The 18,948-nt window shown below is 33.2% G+C and overlaps 1 protein-coding gene across 1 annotated transcript in view; it reads right to left on the bottom strand.

Moving 5' to 3' along the window:
- Positions 1 to 301: 301 nt before the first annotated feature.
- LOC114130733 (homeobox protein abdominal-A homolog) overlaps positions 302 to 18,948 on the bottom strand; it is a 35,440-nt gene continuing 16,793 nt past the window's right edge. The window contains exon 3 of the mRNA XM_050197175.1: positions 302 to 3,493. Coding sequence (XP_050053132.1) covers positions 3,036 to 3,493 — 458 coding nt within the window. The 3' untranslated portion in view covers positions 302 to 3,035. The remainder of the gene's footprint in view (positions 3,494 to 18,948) is intronic.

Below are 18,948 nucleotides of genomic sequence, written 5' to 3'. Positions count from 1 at the left end.
TCGCTGTAATGAAATCATTTTCACAAACAAGTTTAAAATTTGTTAAAAATCGATAAAATAAAGTATAGTATAATAAAATCATCGTTAAAATAGATGAATTTCAAGAAATATACGTATTATATTGCACTGAATTTAAGCTTGTTTAATTGTCAAAAAATAAAAATAAATTGTACACTTGAAAAACAAAACATTATTATTGTTTAAAACTAACATTTCGATTATTACAAAAAAAAAAAAAATGAACAATAGCCTACAGTGTTGCACTACTCTTATATATGTATTTACAGATTAAGTACATCCATTAAAATAATTTACGTTATATATGCGTGTATTATAGTATATATACGCATATGTAGACGTATTTATATATTATCGTAAACACACTACGCTAAAAAACTGCATACACTAGACAGAGAAAAAAAGTCAACGTATCATTATTATATATAATTAATAAATATAGTTAAAAAATATTAGTCTTAGCAGATCGACTTTTCACACAATATAATGTAATTTATAATATATATAAATATTTATATATGTAATTCATTAATGCTATTTACGTATTTGTCTTTCGTTTTATAACTTTCACTTAGCGTTACGGTTTAAATTGGTGTAAAACAACAAAATATATTATTTTTTTAACAATAATGACGATATAAGAATATTAATATCATATTTCCATGAATAATATATGACAACAAAATATTTTGCTGAAATTACTTTTTATTATTTTTATTATTTTAGGAAATCTATGTCGTTTTGATAAACTTTTGACAGTCGAATAGTACAATTTAAAAAAACCTACCCTGAATCTATATTACGTATATATGTGGATATAAACAAAAATCGTTTCCAAAGTATGTCTCAGATGGCCTTAAAAATATAATATGCATAAACGCTTATTAGGTACCTATATATTATGTTAAATTACAATATTTTAATACGTATATAATTTTTAAAATTATTCAATCAATCTAAATAATAGTCTAAACGCTCGTGATAAACGTCTTAATATCTATAGAAGCTGTTTACAAATTTTGAATTTTGGATAGGCCTAAAATATGTTTTAGATTGTCGGAATTACGACCGATTTATAATAATAGGCGTAATAAAAAAAAATATATAAATAGAGATATATCATACAAATGAAAACAAAACAAAATAATAATATTAATAATAATAATAATAATAAAAAAAAACTTCAGTATACAAAAAAATAATTAAATATATATTAATTAAATAGTTTATTATTATGTTTAATCGTAAGAAAGATTGTAAAAATAAATTAATATTAATAAAGCATTAATCTATATATATTTACACAAGATTCGGGGGGAAATACTTTACTCGGTAAACATCGGGATGTATTCGGTCATTTTTTTTACGTATTTATCTCGTTAAATAAACCCTACACGATGAAAAGTATAAATAAACAAATTATATTATAATATATTACGCTTAATGATAGAAAAAAAACAATAGTTATCTAGGAATATGAACATAAAAAAGAACGAGCTAAACGATATTATCATGGTAAATGTAATAAAAACTAAAAAAAAAAAAATATTGATCACAACGGGAAAGAAAAATGATAAAATAAAAACGTAATAGATGTGAACGAAAACGTTGGTGGCAAAAACGTATACAAACTTAAACCAGAAGAAATCGGCGTAAACGTAACTGTGCCGTTCGGAAACTTAAACGAAACGAAACAAAAAATTATGTCGAACAGGAAAAAATAAAAATGAAAGTCGTACACGGTTAACGCGCCCGAATTAAACATAACAAACAAACATAAATTAATAAAAAAATCGTATCATTACAAACGAAACAATATCATATTATATATATATAATATAATATTATGATTAATAATAATACTTGTGAAGTAGGAACAACGTCGGCCGCCGTTTGAAAATACCTTGGAATAATGTATCTAAAAAACGGGCCCGGTGTGATATCCGCGATTCCCGAACGATAATACCTGTACCCGTCATTGCACGGCATATACACACCGGATGCGGACAAAAAAAAAATGAGAATAATCTTCTCCACCGCCATTGTCGTAACAACAACCTAATGTATATAATGTGGAGAGGAGAGAACGTAGGAATGAAAACCCTAACCGCGTTAGGGGTGTAGGTACAGGTAAAAACACTGAGAAATCGACAGACTGCCAATAATATAATATTGTGGCGGTCCGATCAGCGATTCCGTACAGGGTGCCGGATACCGGATACAAGGGTTATTTTACGTATATTTACGAACGGAATTTTTATACTTTAGTGGGCGCGAAATGCGTATACATATAATATAAATAATATTATCAAAATGTATATCAAACAATAATATTAGTCGTAAAATGAAGAATAAAACGAAAAAAATGAAGTAAGTAATAAACATCATATTTTATTATTAATATAGTTTATATAGATACAGTATAGAGGCGATCGCCGGGCCAGGCAAACGCCCGCAATATTGATTATCGATTAAATTATCAATAATAATTGCGGAATCGTAGACCTCCGGTGGCGATCGAGGGAAGCAATTTTTATTCTCTCGAACCGTCAGTATTTTTTCTCAAATATTTTATAGTACGAGGTAAAAAACGGACAGAGAAATGCAGGCCTACGAACGTGAAACTCGCGTCGTTTGTTGTGTCGAAACATTTATCGAGAAAATTACTATCTTGAAAAAATGTTTCTTATTAGTAAAATATTTTTTTTCCGCTTTTTTTCTTTTTCTATACAGTCCTTAATATTAATATTATAATTAGGTATTATTTAAATTAACTCTCTATGAATGTAATATATAATATGTATAAATATTATGTAAGAATAGTTTGTATATAGATAAATATATATAATATATATTTAAAAATTATTTACGTATTTTTCGAATCGAAAGAGAAATTCTATACAACGTTATTATCAAAACAATAACAATAATAATCATGCGACATTTGTAATTATAATTTATCATTATTATTATCATTACTCTATTACTGTGCGCGAAACGTTGTCGCTGGCTCGCGTTTACGTTTTGGCCTTGAGCATGTCGGCGGATCCCTTGTCCAGGCCGCCCATCTGCAGCTTGTGCTGTTGCTGTTCGTGAGACATCTGATGGTGCGACATTTGCTGCTGCTGTTGTTGTTGCTGTTGCTGTTGTTGCTGTTGCTGTTGCTGCTGGTGCATACCGCCTCCGCCGCCTACTACGTCCATTTTCGTGTGATCCTGCTTTTTCGCCTGTTCGTCCCGTTCCCGGCGAGCCTGCTCGTTGATCTCCTTGACGGCTCGCAGCTCCTTCTTGAGTTTCATCCGCCTGTTCTGGAACCAAATCTTGATCTGTCTCTCGGTCAGGCACAGGGCGTGCGCGATCTCGATCCTCCGTCTCCGGGTCAGGTAGTGATTGAAATGGAATTCCTTTTCCAGCTCCAACGTCTGGAATCTGGTGTACGTCTGTCGACCGCGACGACGCGGACATCCGTTCGGACCTGTAGACAAAAACAAAAATCAAACAGACGTTCGTTAAGCGTTATATAGAATTGTTGTGTGCTTATACAGAACAAATCATCTATCAAGCAATCCTTCTGAGTTGCTGAACATAGAAAACAGTGTAAATGAGCAAAAATCTTAACTGACCGGTCATTCGGAGGGAAAATAATAATTTAGGATATAATCAATTTAAATTAAATGTCGCCATTGGATTGTTGCTTATTTCGTATGTAATATCATATTATCTGCATATTATAATTTATAACTGCATACGTGGTTACTCTTAATAATTAGTTAACAATACGAGGCGATCGATTGCAGGACCGAAAATACATGTGTGAAAATAAGACTTCAAACACTATACACGAATATACTCGTTTGAATTATACAGAAACATAGAAAAATTGGTTCACAATAATGTAATATTATACATAATTTGTAGCTACGTATAGAACATAATATAAAAGTATAAAATAGTTTTCCGGAAAATCAGAAAAACCATATCGATAAAAAGACTAAAGGGGTTATATATTGTTGTTTTGTATAATGCATTGTTTATGCAATAACATTACCACTCTGATATGTGTATGAATTGTACGATACGTGTATTATGTCTAATTTACGTATAGTATGTTTCCATTTATTAATATGGATATTTTTTTTTATGTGGCTTATATGGTTGGCTAGCAATATAAAAATCACTCGTAGTAGTGTAGTATCCATATACCCATACATAAGAGTGAATGTGAATCAGCAGGATGTTGAATTTACAGAGCAATAATATTAATAATCAACAAGCGATAGTCGTTCAACCCAGCGGCCGTTTCGTTATAAATGCCTATTTATACAAATTTATTAGCTATTGTTCCACGATAGAATTCGAATAAGACGCATATAAGGTGCACGTGGTAGAAAATAGTGCTGCGACGTCGCCGTCGGTGGTCTAATGGACACGAGATCAATATGGACCAGAAAGATTTCATTTCCGTCAACCTGCAGGTGGCAATAAATCGTTTAAGACCCTCATTTTAGTTCGGGGCCCGACGGGGTAGTAAAAAATGTTAGATGCGAGGGTTTGGGTCGAGCGCGGGTGTCTATATGATTTTTGAGATGTTAACGGAGAAGTTTAGTCAAGAACTGCAGCTGTCTTAAATGTTTTAATATTACGATTAAAACTCAAAAAGTTAACTTTGGGAAAAAATAAATCACACACACGCGGTCTACGATTATACGAAGACTGAACACAGGCCACTGCCACGGGATTTGATGACGAAAGGATCGCGGCGTACAACAAATGAGGATCGATCGAAAGGTTAGTGAAATAACAGACACCAGCACAGCGAAATTTGGGGTGGACGAGGGTGGAGGGGTTCTTGTGTGTATCCATTAAATGTCTTACAATAATGTTAACTACATTATATTATATTATAGAGAAAATGACCTAAGTATTCACTTGTACGTATAAATACATATATATTATGATATTACATGATATATATATATATACATATACTCGTATATATAGGTTATATATGTATATATAGGTACGAGCGTATAAGGCATTCGCGGTGTCATATATACGCGCGTGTTGAGGAATTCGCGAAAGGTGTGCAACGGCGGCAATAATATTAAAACACGCCACCGCTGTGTCCCTGCCTCCACCGTGGCGGATGGCCGTGCCGGGAATTCACCGCGCGTTCTTTAATGGCGCCACCACCAAGGGCGGAGACTGCGGCGGTCTCCATGGTTACGCCGGGTTGACCGCCGAGAGGGTCCTATCTCTCTCTCGTTCTCACACACACACATTCACTCTCTCTCTCTCTCTTTCTTATTTTCTCTCGCTCATATTTTCATCTCCGTCGCCTCCCGCACGAGAATATTTTCGTATACACGGCGACAAACGCCGCCGCCGAGTCTTTCGAGTCACGCACCGAGGTCGGTTTTTTTTCCACTTTCAGATTAGCGTATAGATATTACTGTAAATAGTTGTAAATGATGTAGCGCTTAAATAATATCATTACCTATTATTATTGTGGGAAAAGCCAAATAATTCTTTGTATTGGAGATCGCCAAATAAAACCGACCGTGGACGACATCGTCCAATGCCCGATAAAATATCGTCACACGCGACTGTACAATTTTATAGGTTTAAGTATCTAATAATATTATATAAAATACGATTTTGTATATCATTACGAGCGTGTTATGTATACGGCGGCCCAGTTGTGCGTATAATTTTATTTCGATTCGATTTTATCGTCGTTCATACCACCGCGACTTGTTCAGCGTTTTTGTTGTGTCTACCTGTACTATATTTTTATACCTACTGCACCGCAAACGTCGTCGTGTGGGCATTATAATAATGTCTTTGCGATAATTTCTAGCCAGGCCACTCAATTAAACGAGTTCAAAAATTCTATTTAAAATGTATTTTACCATTACCTATTTATACATGTTGTCCCGCACGCGTAATAATATTAACAGACCCGTGTAAAAAAATATATATAATACACTCCGAATCATAAACGCGATTAAATTATATGTAGGTACCTATATACGTTTGGTCGTCGTATAATGTTATTTTATCGCAGTTAAATTTTCAACGCCCGAGCACGTTTTAAGAATATATTAAAAACGTTTATTATAATAGAATAAATATATTATTTATCGACGACGCACGCGGGTTATTGTTCAAATGACATTTAGTCCGTGTTGTGACGGAGACAGTTAAATAAAAAAAATCTACATAAAATCTACCAATGAGAAGTAGGTAGTTTATGTTTTATTGATCTATATAAATATAATAATATATTACAAAATCTTTGGCCTTTAAGAGGATGACTCAACCGAGTGTGCAGTTGTCTCCTAAGTAGTCTCCGAGTGAATAATTATACAAACAAATCAGTGGCGTAGCTAGACACTTTTTCTTGGGTAGGCCCAATATTTTGATGTAATAAAGATTATCAATGAATATTTATATTAAATAAAAAAATATGATATAAAACATTCGTTTTGGGGAGAAGTGGGTAGGCCCGGACCTACCAAGCCTACCCGCTCGCTACGCCACTGAAACGAACAATATATTTACATTATTTTAATAGAGCCAATTTTATGCTGTTAGCGTATTTATATGAGAATTTTTACAATAAGAGTAAAACATATTCCCGTTTGAGGACATCTTTCGAAAGAATTATTGAATTAGCATATACGAGTACATATAATATTATTTTGTCACTAATGAATATTTTATATTTTAGGGATTAGGGAAGTTATAACAGTCGTATTTGTGAAACTAAAATACCACGAACACATGATAATTGTCTCACCTGCAGCACAACGAGTACACTGTAGAACAGGTTTCGCAAAAATAATTATTACTAATATTATATTTTTAATAAATGCAAAATTGTAGGTACAATGTTTTCCTAGATTATTCTGACACGATAATTTCAATTTACAATCGCTGTCATTATTAACTTTAATGTAATATATATTTTTACAAACTATACTATAATATATGACAGCAGTATGAAACAGTTGAATTAATTCAAATCGAGACGTAAAACCACATACTTCCTCAGCATGCCGTCTCATCAGGCAAAATGAAACAACAACACAATCACGGACGTCCAATAAAGTTCAAACCTTTATAACGTATTAATCTCCGTTTAATTATTCGGTCAATTCGTTGTGGTATTTTATATACTCGTTTGTTTATAAAACGAACAGATTTCAACAAAACTCAATGATATTCTAATATTTTTAAATATATATATTATGCACCGTAAGCGACCGAACATAAAACACGATCTCGTAGATTTATAATAATACATTATATTATACGAACAGAGTATACATTATGATTACAACGCACGCAATACGAGTTCGGTATACGCGTGTAGTTTGTCAGTTCGACCGATTTGAACGAAAAATAAAAGTCGATTTGTTTGCACGTCGGACAACTTCTGTCGTCAGATTATTTTAACGTTCCAAAATAAAATATACTGGCAGCATCAGAATGTACATTATGTAAATAACATAATATTTATATCATATCGTGTCCCCTGCCCAAACCCGATCTTTGCACAGTTAACACACATGACGCGGTGAGGACCGAACGAAACGAGAACTCTATTTACATAATAAAAGTTTTTTTTTTTCTTAGATTTTCCATGTGTATACAGTATACACGAATATAATAACAAAATAATATGTATATAAACGAGTTGCAAGACTTCGGCGAGGGGGTCGTAAAACGATAGACACAGTGAATTGGGTTGATCAAAGATTTGAAACGACGAAAAGATAACGATCTGTCGTCCGAAATAAAATTTAAACAATCCGCGCGCAAAGAACCAAACAACGTTTTTGATAATATTATAATAATATACCTAGCCATAAAATATAATAACGTTTTAACTCGGCGAAGAAAGTGAGCGTGCCGACGTCGGTAGTTCGGATGGGATTTATGAAGCGAATTTTATTACACATGTTACGTAGCACAATAATAATATGACTAGCGACAATCGTATTTTAAACGGCCGTCGTGTAACCAGCCATATTTTGAGATGATAGCGCGTAACGGCGTACGAATAAAAATCGTAACTACGTCGAAATTGACTTGGGCATAAATTGGGCACGTAGTCCAGAAAAGTTTAGAAAAACGTTCCCGAAATGCGAGTACCTACTAGTAGGCTACTTATTGCGTTCTATTATAAAAACTAAGGATAATAATGATAAAATGATAATAGTATACAATGAAGATAAAAATAATAATTAGATAAGTCATTCAACGACGATAAATACGAACAAAAAGTATGCGTTTATAGCGTGCGAATGTTATTTGCGAATTGTTACTGCTACGTTACACGAGTTTATTTTATTTTTAAACCTAGAACGACTAACTCGTGCGCATATTAGCCCGTGTTTATAAATTTAATATGGCCATAACTAAAATTTAGGTTCAATAATTTCACATAAAACCACTGTAGGTAGGTACTACTACTGAAGTAACTCATAGTAGACTATAAACCAAAATGTGTTTCAATTTCTAAAATTAGGTACTATAGTAGATTATTAGCTGGTAGACCACATACCTATAATATACATAAATGCCATATGGTCTATGAGTATAGTCTTGACTTTCATGCATTTCCATATTCTTTTTTGGTTAACTGTATCGTATGCTTAGTGAGTCACAACGTTTGTGCTCAAATAATACTCAACATTTTTACAATTTCGGTTTTTAAAGGATATATTATTTTTTATTTTAAATGCATATTTTGATAATTAATCGAAAGTCAAACACTTTGGTAAATATGAATCAAGGTCAACAGTTATATTCAACTGTAAACTTGTCATAAAAACGATAAAAACGATAAATATAAATATTTATATCTTAATTTTCAAGCGTTAGATTAGATTAGATATATATTAGCTTTATTATTTGTTTTATACATATAATTGGTATATAGAAAATTTAATAAAGTAAAATAATTAAAATAAATAAAATATTTTTTTAAAGACAATGTAATTTTATTTATTAATATAATATTAAGTTATATTTTAATTTTTTGATGGACAAGTGCACATTTTAAAAGGAGAATATTTAATGATTTTATTAGAGCATACAAATCCTTGCTCCAAGTATGACAAATGAGCTTAAAAGCTATGCGTAGATACTATGAAAACGATTGTTGCCAAAAAAACATACCAAATTGTGTCATGTAAATATATATATATAATATACGTGGGATGTGCAGAATAACAAACTGTAAAAATATAATGTATATCTGTACCTACCTAAATTAATTTAATAAAAAATGCAAAATTTCTATAAAATTAAAATATTTGATACTATTGTAACACGCAACATTTGGTACAATCGATCAACTAATTTCGAGCGTTGTGTGGCGGAATTTTGACTTCAGATTGTCGTTAAATATATTTTTTTAAATTAGCTAATAGTTAATACACTTTATAATGTAATGGTATATAATGTTATACAATAAAACGATCAATGGTCGTTATCTAAATGCATTATTTTTCTAATTAAATTACCTATTAGTTGGATCATTTTGACGATCGTAATTTTCTGCAGTTAGTTGTAGTGTAATATGTGATTATAGATTTATAGGTATTAAAAAATATCGATTTATATTCTATGTCCATTATAGTACCAACCGCACTAATATTCCGATAACACATTATTCTCCAGTTAACGGTATATTGACATTTAGACAACTGACGACTTTACTAAAAAACGATTACAAATAGCAATCATTCGGAGCGTAAGTATTTAATATGGCGATTTAAAGTCAAATTTCATGGTCGGGTAACGTCGTGTCTCAATAAACGTAAACACGTCAAATGTCTGTTTGAGATCGTAATATAAATTGACTGTAGGTAACATTTTATAAACGAACAATAACTATACACGATATTACAATGATATACTGGCAGTAAACGATAATAATTGATGGTCGATATATAATATCGTAGGTATAATAATTTAAGAACGTAGTTGTAATATTCTAGAGTTCAACGCATGCCAAACGACCAACCACGTCTATAGGTACCTTGTTTAAAGTATTCGTTTCCTTATTATAATATAGTTGCGGAAAAAAACATTTGGTGTGTATAATTTTGTAAGAACTCATACGAATATTAATCTTAAAAAAAAAAAACTTTAACACTCGTAAAAATTTGAAAAAAAACGGTAGCCAATATTGTTAATAATTAATAAAAATCAAATCTGGCTGTGTCTTATTACCATATATATTATCATATGTTAATATCGCGATTTTCTGGTAACGATATTTTTTTCCGTATATTATGAGACCAAAATTATTCGATTTACTGTCAGGCGAAAACTCGTTGTACAAATAAATATTACACGCCAAGTGTTGTAGTTTCTATATTAGTTATAATATTATATTTTAGTTATATATTTAAAACCACGCGTATACAAGTATAACGACTTCGCAGTGGAGTCACGTCCGCGTAAGTACAGTACACGCACGCAATTATTATATTTCGGTACCATTAAATTTAACCGCCGCAATGATGATAATAATGATGATAAAAATAATAATAATAATAATAATTTAGTCGCAACGGCGCGGTGGCGGCAGATGCGCTTAGCAAAGAGAATGCGATAAGAAGAAGCAACCGCCGGCGTTTTCTCGAATACCATATCATTATTATATATTTTACCTTATATTATTATATTCTCTCGTGTACTTTTATTTATCGTTATTATTATTATTTTTTTAATTAAAACCAACGGCCTCGTTCACGAGAAGTATATTGAAGAAGGAGAATGAAGAAAAACGAATAAGAGAAAAAGAAGCAATTATATATATACCTACTGTCGTGAGGGTGTGTAAGCATATACGCGAAAAGGGGTTGGTGAATGCGAATAGGTAGAATAGCAAGTTAGGGCGTAAGGATAGTGCTGAGCATGGCGAAGATATCTCGGAAAAAGGGGGAAAAAGGGGGAGGACGCGTCGTTTAATTGCACTTAACAATAAAACGCACCCTTGCGCGGGCGCGCGTGCATGTGACGTCGCCACCGCCGGTGTTTCTGATGAAATTACCCCACGCCGGTTTCGCCCACGTCGTTGCCATTATAATATTACTACCACTCTCCCGCTCTGTCCCGACCGCCCAAGAACCCGTCCATTCTCCGGTCCGTTTGCACCGCCCTCGGTCGAAGATGCAGCCGTGGTTCTCCTTTGGCCTTTGCCGGTAGCTTACAATTATTATTAATAATTTACCGTAAACGCAACGCCGCTGCCAACTCGCATTAAAAAAAAAAAATATGTTAAAAATGGAATATTAATAATATTATACGTATACGTATATGTTGTTTAAAGTAAGTATGATAAACCATAATATATTATAGTAATGGCTGCTTTTCGGTCGTGAAAATAAAGGGCCTAAAATTAATTTATCACAGAGGTTTAACATACCTCCCTATACCTGAACGCGATGATAATATCGACTACACAAGCCATAAATCATCTCACAATACTGATGAGTTGGCATGAAGTTTATTTATTTATTTTTTATGTAGAAATTTGTATTTGAAATATGTTTTCTTTCGGTGTAAAAAAATGTAAATTAGTTAAAAATCGAAAAATGGTAAACGAAAATAATCGTATGCGGTCGAGGTATTTTCGTCAAACAAAGTGTTATAGTGTTGTAGTACCACCCATGTGTCCCATATACACCCTACTCACAGTATACAATGTACGTGCATGTATATATAATATGCGACCACGTTTGAGTGCTTTAATTTAGATGGCACGCCGTTCGTTCAAACTACATGTTTTTTCTTATTATATATACATACACTCGAAGGTCGTAAGTTAAAACATACATAATATATATCACGGTATCTAAACTATATATCTTCACAGTATAATAAATACGACATTCGTCTAGACTCTAAATCTTTCAGCTTGCGCGACAAAGCTTCTTCACACAAAGCTATACATATTATTATGTATGATTTAATTAAATTTTATTTTTATTTTTTTAATTTATTTAAAATACTATAAATACATAGGTAGACATAAGACAAGATATACTTTTCATAAGCAATTTATACCTATCGTTATCACCTATAACATTATATATAATATTAGGATTTTTAACCCTCGTTCAATTTGGATTTGTTCGATAATTGTACATGGCGTTGAGGACAGCAAAGAACTAGTAATAATATAGCGGACCAATATATTATACTATGTTCATTTTAACGGTTATTGGTGTATAAAACGTTATTCGAAAAAAATATGATTTCAGAATATTATATTCAGTAGTTGCTCCGGTAGATCAATACTCGATTTATGAACTACAAAAGCACCTTTGTTTATTGTATATTGTAGTGCAGAATAAACGTACCCGTGTGATATAATAATATATCGACCATTATTCTTAAAAGTATATATCCGTAACGCCATCATGGGGCATTTTTTCTTTACATTTTTCGCACCTCATATTTCAATGACTGCGCTGCCTTCACCGGGTCCTTCAAATTTACCATGGTGCTGCAGAAAGATGATCGTTTTCACATTATACTATACGCAAACACACACATACACACAGGAAAGTAACTGTCAACATGTAATAGTACATGTGTCATGTATGTAACTCACATCGTGGCTTCAAAACGCAATCCCCCAAATGTACGATCGGGACACCGCTATACACGCGGTCTATGGAGATGAAAAACGATATAATATAATATGCGTGTACCTACGTATATATAATATATATATATACGTAATTTAACGTCATCCTTTTGAGTGTTGCTATTGAAAACTGCCCATCCGTCGCGTGTATATATACACACGTATTGGCATCAGACTGCGAAATGGTACATATATCAGTCAACGGGCGATCGTATAGGTATAATGAAAAGACCCTCCTCTCGTCGGCAATGTACGTTTTCATCAAGAATTCGGCAAACGGCTTGGAAACGGCAATATCAATTTGCAACGCTGTAAACAATTCTACCCCTGTCATCCCCCACATGACAAGCTGCCCTTACCAACTATCCCTCCTCTATGCACACGCCAAAAGGAAATGCGAAGTTCGTCTTTCGAATTATTGCCATAACCTTTCTTGGCCCTTTTCGGAGCGGTACTTGGGACCGCTACCGTTTTTTTCGCTCTCATTCTCTGATGCTACTACAGTTTCACCTCTCGACCCAACGGCAGCGGGGAACAATGGTCGCGAACAGATGGCGTATTTGGTGTATATTACACAATTCTGCCCTCCATCGACATGCGTGTGTGTGTAAATATATGTGTGCACAACACGGGCAATGCGTATACGGCGGTGGTACAAGGGGTGAGAATAACACCTAAGGGAAATATCGAGCTAGGGTTTCCCTACATATACTGCAACTATATTGTATTACACGAACCGAGCTGAGTGGAAAATGAAATGAGCTCGTATTTTCCGCAGTTTCCCTGCTCTACGACACCTTATATATAAACGAATATTATATACATATATATATATATATATATACTCACATCTACTCACATCGCCTCCAGAGCACCTGTGATCTTATACTATACGCGTCTAATATATGTTTCTCGAGAAAACGACTACTTTTTTCTGTTATTTACGCGTATGCGAGTGTGTAGATATATATTTTTTATCTTCGTTTGTATGGAAAACGAGATCCAACAACCCCGAAGCCGAATATCAATATGGAAATAACGTCATATATACTTACAATATATAATAAATATCAAAATATAGTGAGAACCCACCTCTAGTTCGTAAGGAACATAACATTTCAATACGTGAAAAAAAACTATAAGATATACAGTACACTCGCTTCTACTATTTCAATTCGTCTTCACATATTATAATACATAGGTATACAGAATTTTATCAAAATTATTACATATACTAAACTCATAGACGTCGATTGAAATTGTTGTTTGGATGTAATACATATTTACTAAACTTGTTAAGTTTTAAACGAAAAATGATATTATTATACTTCCAAAAACCTGTATTGGACAGTTCGAAACGTTTGAATCGCTACACCCAATAAACGAATAAGGTGACCTATATATATTATATATACACAGCGTGTCAACGGGGTATCCAAATTCTCTTTAATCCACCCGAAAATACCTATTGTGACAGGTATGTGCGTGTGTATAAATCGTTTGACCTACATAACAAATATTAACACTTAATATACATAGGTATAATAGAAAAAAAATCTACCGTATCGAATTATTACCTAACTCTTATTTTTTTCCCATCAAAATCAGGTCACCCTGCCGCCGTATGGCATATAATAACAGGTAAGGACGGCGGCCACAAAACCACACGAACGTAAACACATATTATATGCATCACACAAAAACCCTTTAATTCGATCACATATTCTAGTTTCATTGTTAACACGAGAAAGAAAGAGAGAGAGACAGAGAAAAATAATAATATCGTATTTGTATAATATATACAAAGATAAATAAATTCCGTAGCGATTGTACAAAATAATACAAATATAATCCGTTCTAAAGATTTATACAGTTCACGTGCATACAGTGTACACACAAGTTACTACGATTGGCGAACAAAATTTTCAACGCAGTCTTTCACCCCTTCTGTTTTCTTTTCAGTACACGCATTTATCGACAAATTTACGAGCACGAGAGGGTGCAGTATATCATAACGCATATATACATAATATATAAATGTGCACGCATAATATTGTATAGATATATTTTTCAAAAGACATTTCGCCAAGACCCCGAGACATTACTTTTACGCAACGATCTTTTGAACAGCGGAAATTTATACGGGGGATGATGTTGTATGTATATATATTATATATGCGCCGAGCGTAATATATTTTCTTTGCAGAGGGTTACAAAAGACTACAAGCGGGATGAGAGACCGCGGGAGCCGCGCCCCCGCCAAAGATAACGGCGCGGCAAACGCTACACAGTCATCTTCATGGCGCAATAACCATAATTCTTCGTTTATATTATTTTTTAGTTTTCGTTTTTTTTCTCGTACACAATAAGAGGGTTCTGAAGGTTTTTAATTTTTCCCTCGTCTTGCCGCCCGCACACATAATATTATATACGTACCACCAATAAGCCATCTCCCGCGGGGTGCGGCCCAGGCGCGAGGAGATTGCCGACAAAGCATTTTATTGGCGCACCGTGCGATCGGTGTTTTTTTAGCATTAAATTATACGTAGGTACATGAAACACCCTACAGCAACTACTAAGCGAAAATATTTCCCTAAAATCGATAGTTTGATGTGCTTTTTACGTATCTCCTACTACACAATTCCCAATCAAAATTTAGAAAGTACATTATAATTCACCCCATAAAATATACTAACATAATAATTTTATGGCTACGCATATCGTTTGTTTCAGTATAAGAATTACCGAATCGCACTAACACACAAGCATACTAAAAACGCATATTCCATTCGGATGCTCACACGATTCATATTATGTACACTGTAATTTATTTCAAAAATAAAAAAAAACTTATGGTTTTTATTTTTACTCCTTCTTGGTCTATTTTTAAACGAAAGTGTTTTCTCGATTTCATCATAATGTGGGTGTAACGAAAATCTTGATTATATAATAATATTTCAAACGTAACTTTATAATATAATAATATAATATATTATCATATTGTAAAATAACCGTTCGTTTTGGCTGGGCAAGCTGCATCACGATGTATGCGTTTCGAAAAAAAAACACATTCGATTTCAAAATCAATATCCCCCATATGTCTACGTGTTATAATATATTGTGCGTGCAATTGTATCGCATTATATTTGTTTAAGAAAGAAAAGTAATCTCGGAATCGACGCAGTAGTGTGCAGCACCGGGCTTTACATTATGATACGATATTACATGGTATCTCGCCGACGCATATCGAACGCGAATGCTCATTTTCAAAAGCATTTCTATGCACACAAACCATTCCAGATGAAAATCAAAAATCAAAAACTATTCACCGTATGTGCGCATTGAGTATTTATAATAACAACGCGCGTTGGCATTGAAAAACTATCAGAAACGTGGTGTTACACGACGATATTAATATAATGCACAACACTAAAATCAAAAGTAATAAATATAAAAACGAAAAAAACCCTAAGGTACACACTAGAACGCCGAAGAAGAACCGTTACGAGAAGGACTTTTTTGTGCGAGTTTTGAACTAAACCCCGAGAAGTAAAGAAAAAGCAAGGCGAGGTCATTAGACGATTTATGATTTTATGTATACAACACGCCACCGACTCGCGAGTACGTTATAAATTATGCAGTACCTACCTACATGTCTATATAATGCGTTGTATACAGATTTATTATAGGGCAAACGCGACAAATGACGTTTGAAAGGCGAGTCGAGGAGTTCGAGACTAATTGTCACAACAACGGAAAAGGGTCGAGAATGACTTCACGGACGTAATATAATAATATATAATATACGATATATTTGTGTATATATTTCTGTACGGGCCGACGTATTACTATTGTTACTATCGTGATAAGTGTGAGCGAGCAAGGGTTGCAGGGGATAAAGACGTCACGCTGCAACACTAATATATATTATTGTATATAGACGTCGTATGTGTACATACTAATGCGTTTTATTGATCCTACACCGAAAACCGTATGGGATAGTAATAATATAATAATACGTCGTCTGCAATCGTAACGGTCACGCACTCGATCGCCTATTCAGAAAAAATCGTCTCGGACAAACCACAGAAATGATGATAATATATTTTATGTTTGGGCGTTCAACAAAAATCACTCAATCATCTGCAGAACTCGAAGGAGACTGTGTAAACCAGTCGTCGGTGAACGATAACAAAAAATAAAAAAATAAAAAACTGCGACGATCCGACGGAAAAGAAAAATTTATCGTACGATTTATTGTTGTTATTATTATAACTTATAAGTTATAACTGTTATAAGTATATTATTATGTTGTACGCGTGTGCGTTTTGAATTCTTGCAAAGCAGCCTGGCACTGGCACGGCAGAACAGTAAGTATAATAATAATGATAATAATCGTTATACATTATGCGTGTATAACTGCCAAGAGTCGTAAACGTATATGGGATAAGCTATGAACTTAAACGAGTTACGACACGACTACTCGATTGAATTCTCGTTTTGTGGGTTGTTGATAAAACGGAAGAACTATACGAGGTTCTGCATATATTTTCACTTTACCTGACATAACACCGGTGTGAGAAATATTTATTTATAATTTCATAAAAAAATAATCCGTTCAAAATAGTTTCCATAATTTTTAACGATAACTCTTTAAGACTTTGTGCTTGTGTATAAACAACACAAATAGAATATACAATTTTAATTGAAATAGAAACTTAATTAATGGACATTTACTACAATACGCAAAATTGTGTTTATTTTGTTCACCAGGTTTTTAAATTTTTTAATATTGTACTAAAATTGTACACTAAAAAATGTGTAAGCAGTAAGTTATATGCAATGAGACAGATATGATCCATAAAATTTATAATGCAAGTAGTTGAACTATTTAGACTTGAAATTACAATATTTATGCACAGTTTGCTAGACTGAAACTCTAAAAATAATATAACTCATGCTAAATGAACGATAAATGTGTTTTAAAATTTGTTTTATGTATTAAAAATGAAAAAAAAATTATTGTGTCATTAAATTACTGCTAACATAGTCAATATAGAAAAAAAAACATGACTATAAAGTCTATAACTCAAACAACACCCGTACAGTGATGTTTGTGTATATACGTATTTTATGATATTTACATATTTTAATTTGAAATAGCACTATATTATATTCCGGAGTGAAGAATTTTCGAAAAATAAAACTTAAGTATGTACCTAAACATATTTATTTAAAAAAAGAATTTATCAAATTATTTTATAAACGTACGACATACCAAATTCCAACGAAATAAAATGTTATAAAATTAATTAAGCATTTAAGCATAAAAATCTATTCCGATTAGTAATTTATTACAAAATATATAATACAATTAATTATTACATACATAATAATTTCGAAGTCTCTGCAGTTATTATTTAATTCACGACGTCCCATCATACACACAGCAGACCGTTTTTAAATAATAGTATATACATTATACATGCAAAGCCGAGATGTGAACTGAAAAGTATCAAATATTGCGAGTATCAACACCGGCAATGAAAAGAAATACCAAATCGACAACACTACCACTTATACTATCTGACTTCAATATTATTCGATCCACTGCATGATATATTATGTATGTAATCATTATATTTTTCATAGAGAAGTAAACGGAACGCGCGAAATTTAATTATATCATGATAGTAAATCGTCAGGCGTTGTTTTATAATTTAGTACTTGACAAGAGCCTAAAAAGACGTCTTGCCTCTTGTTTTGCGGTTCGAATTCAATGGCCGCAGCACGCTATTGTGAACGACGAAAACCGAGGGAGATGGGCAGATTCGCGAACAACACACGCCCAGAATGATGAAGGACCGGTTCGAGTAAACCTAGCTATGTATATTATACTACACGATATTTAATTTTCTCCCTCGCGGTATGTATTATTTTTTCCAAACGCCCCATCCCCTCCCCCGCACCATTCACCCCGATAGTCTTACGTCACGGACTGCTGCAAGGTGTTTTTGTAAATATATTATTTCGTTTCGACACGACGGGCGGACGGTAGAATCGCAAACTCTCGCTACACCTTCTATACATTCGCGTGCGCCAAAAAAAAAAATACGATTTTTAGAACACACGAGAGCATCAGAGCTAAGAAATAGGTGTACACTAACTTGACAGTTTTTAACGATAAGGAGAAACGGTTCGCCCAGAAAAGGAGTATATAGCTAATAGTATATACAACACTAATTATCTGCAGT

This window comes from Aphis gossypii, chromosome 1 (genome assembly GCF_020184175.1).
Source record: "Aphis gossypii isolate Hap1 chromosome 1, ASM2018417v2, whole genome shotgun sequence".
Lineage (NCBI taxonomy): Eukaryota > Metazoa > Arthropoda > Insecta > Hemiptera > Aphididae > Aphis > Aphis gossypii.
The sequence above is the reverse complement of the archived record's forward strand: the minus strand, read 5'-3'. Positions and strand labels throughout refer to the sequence as shown.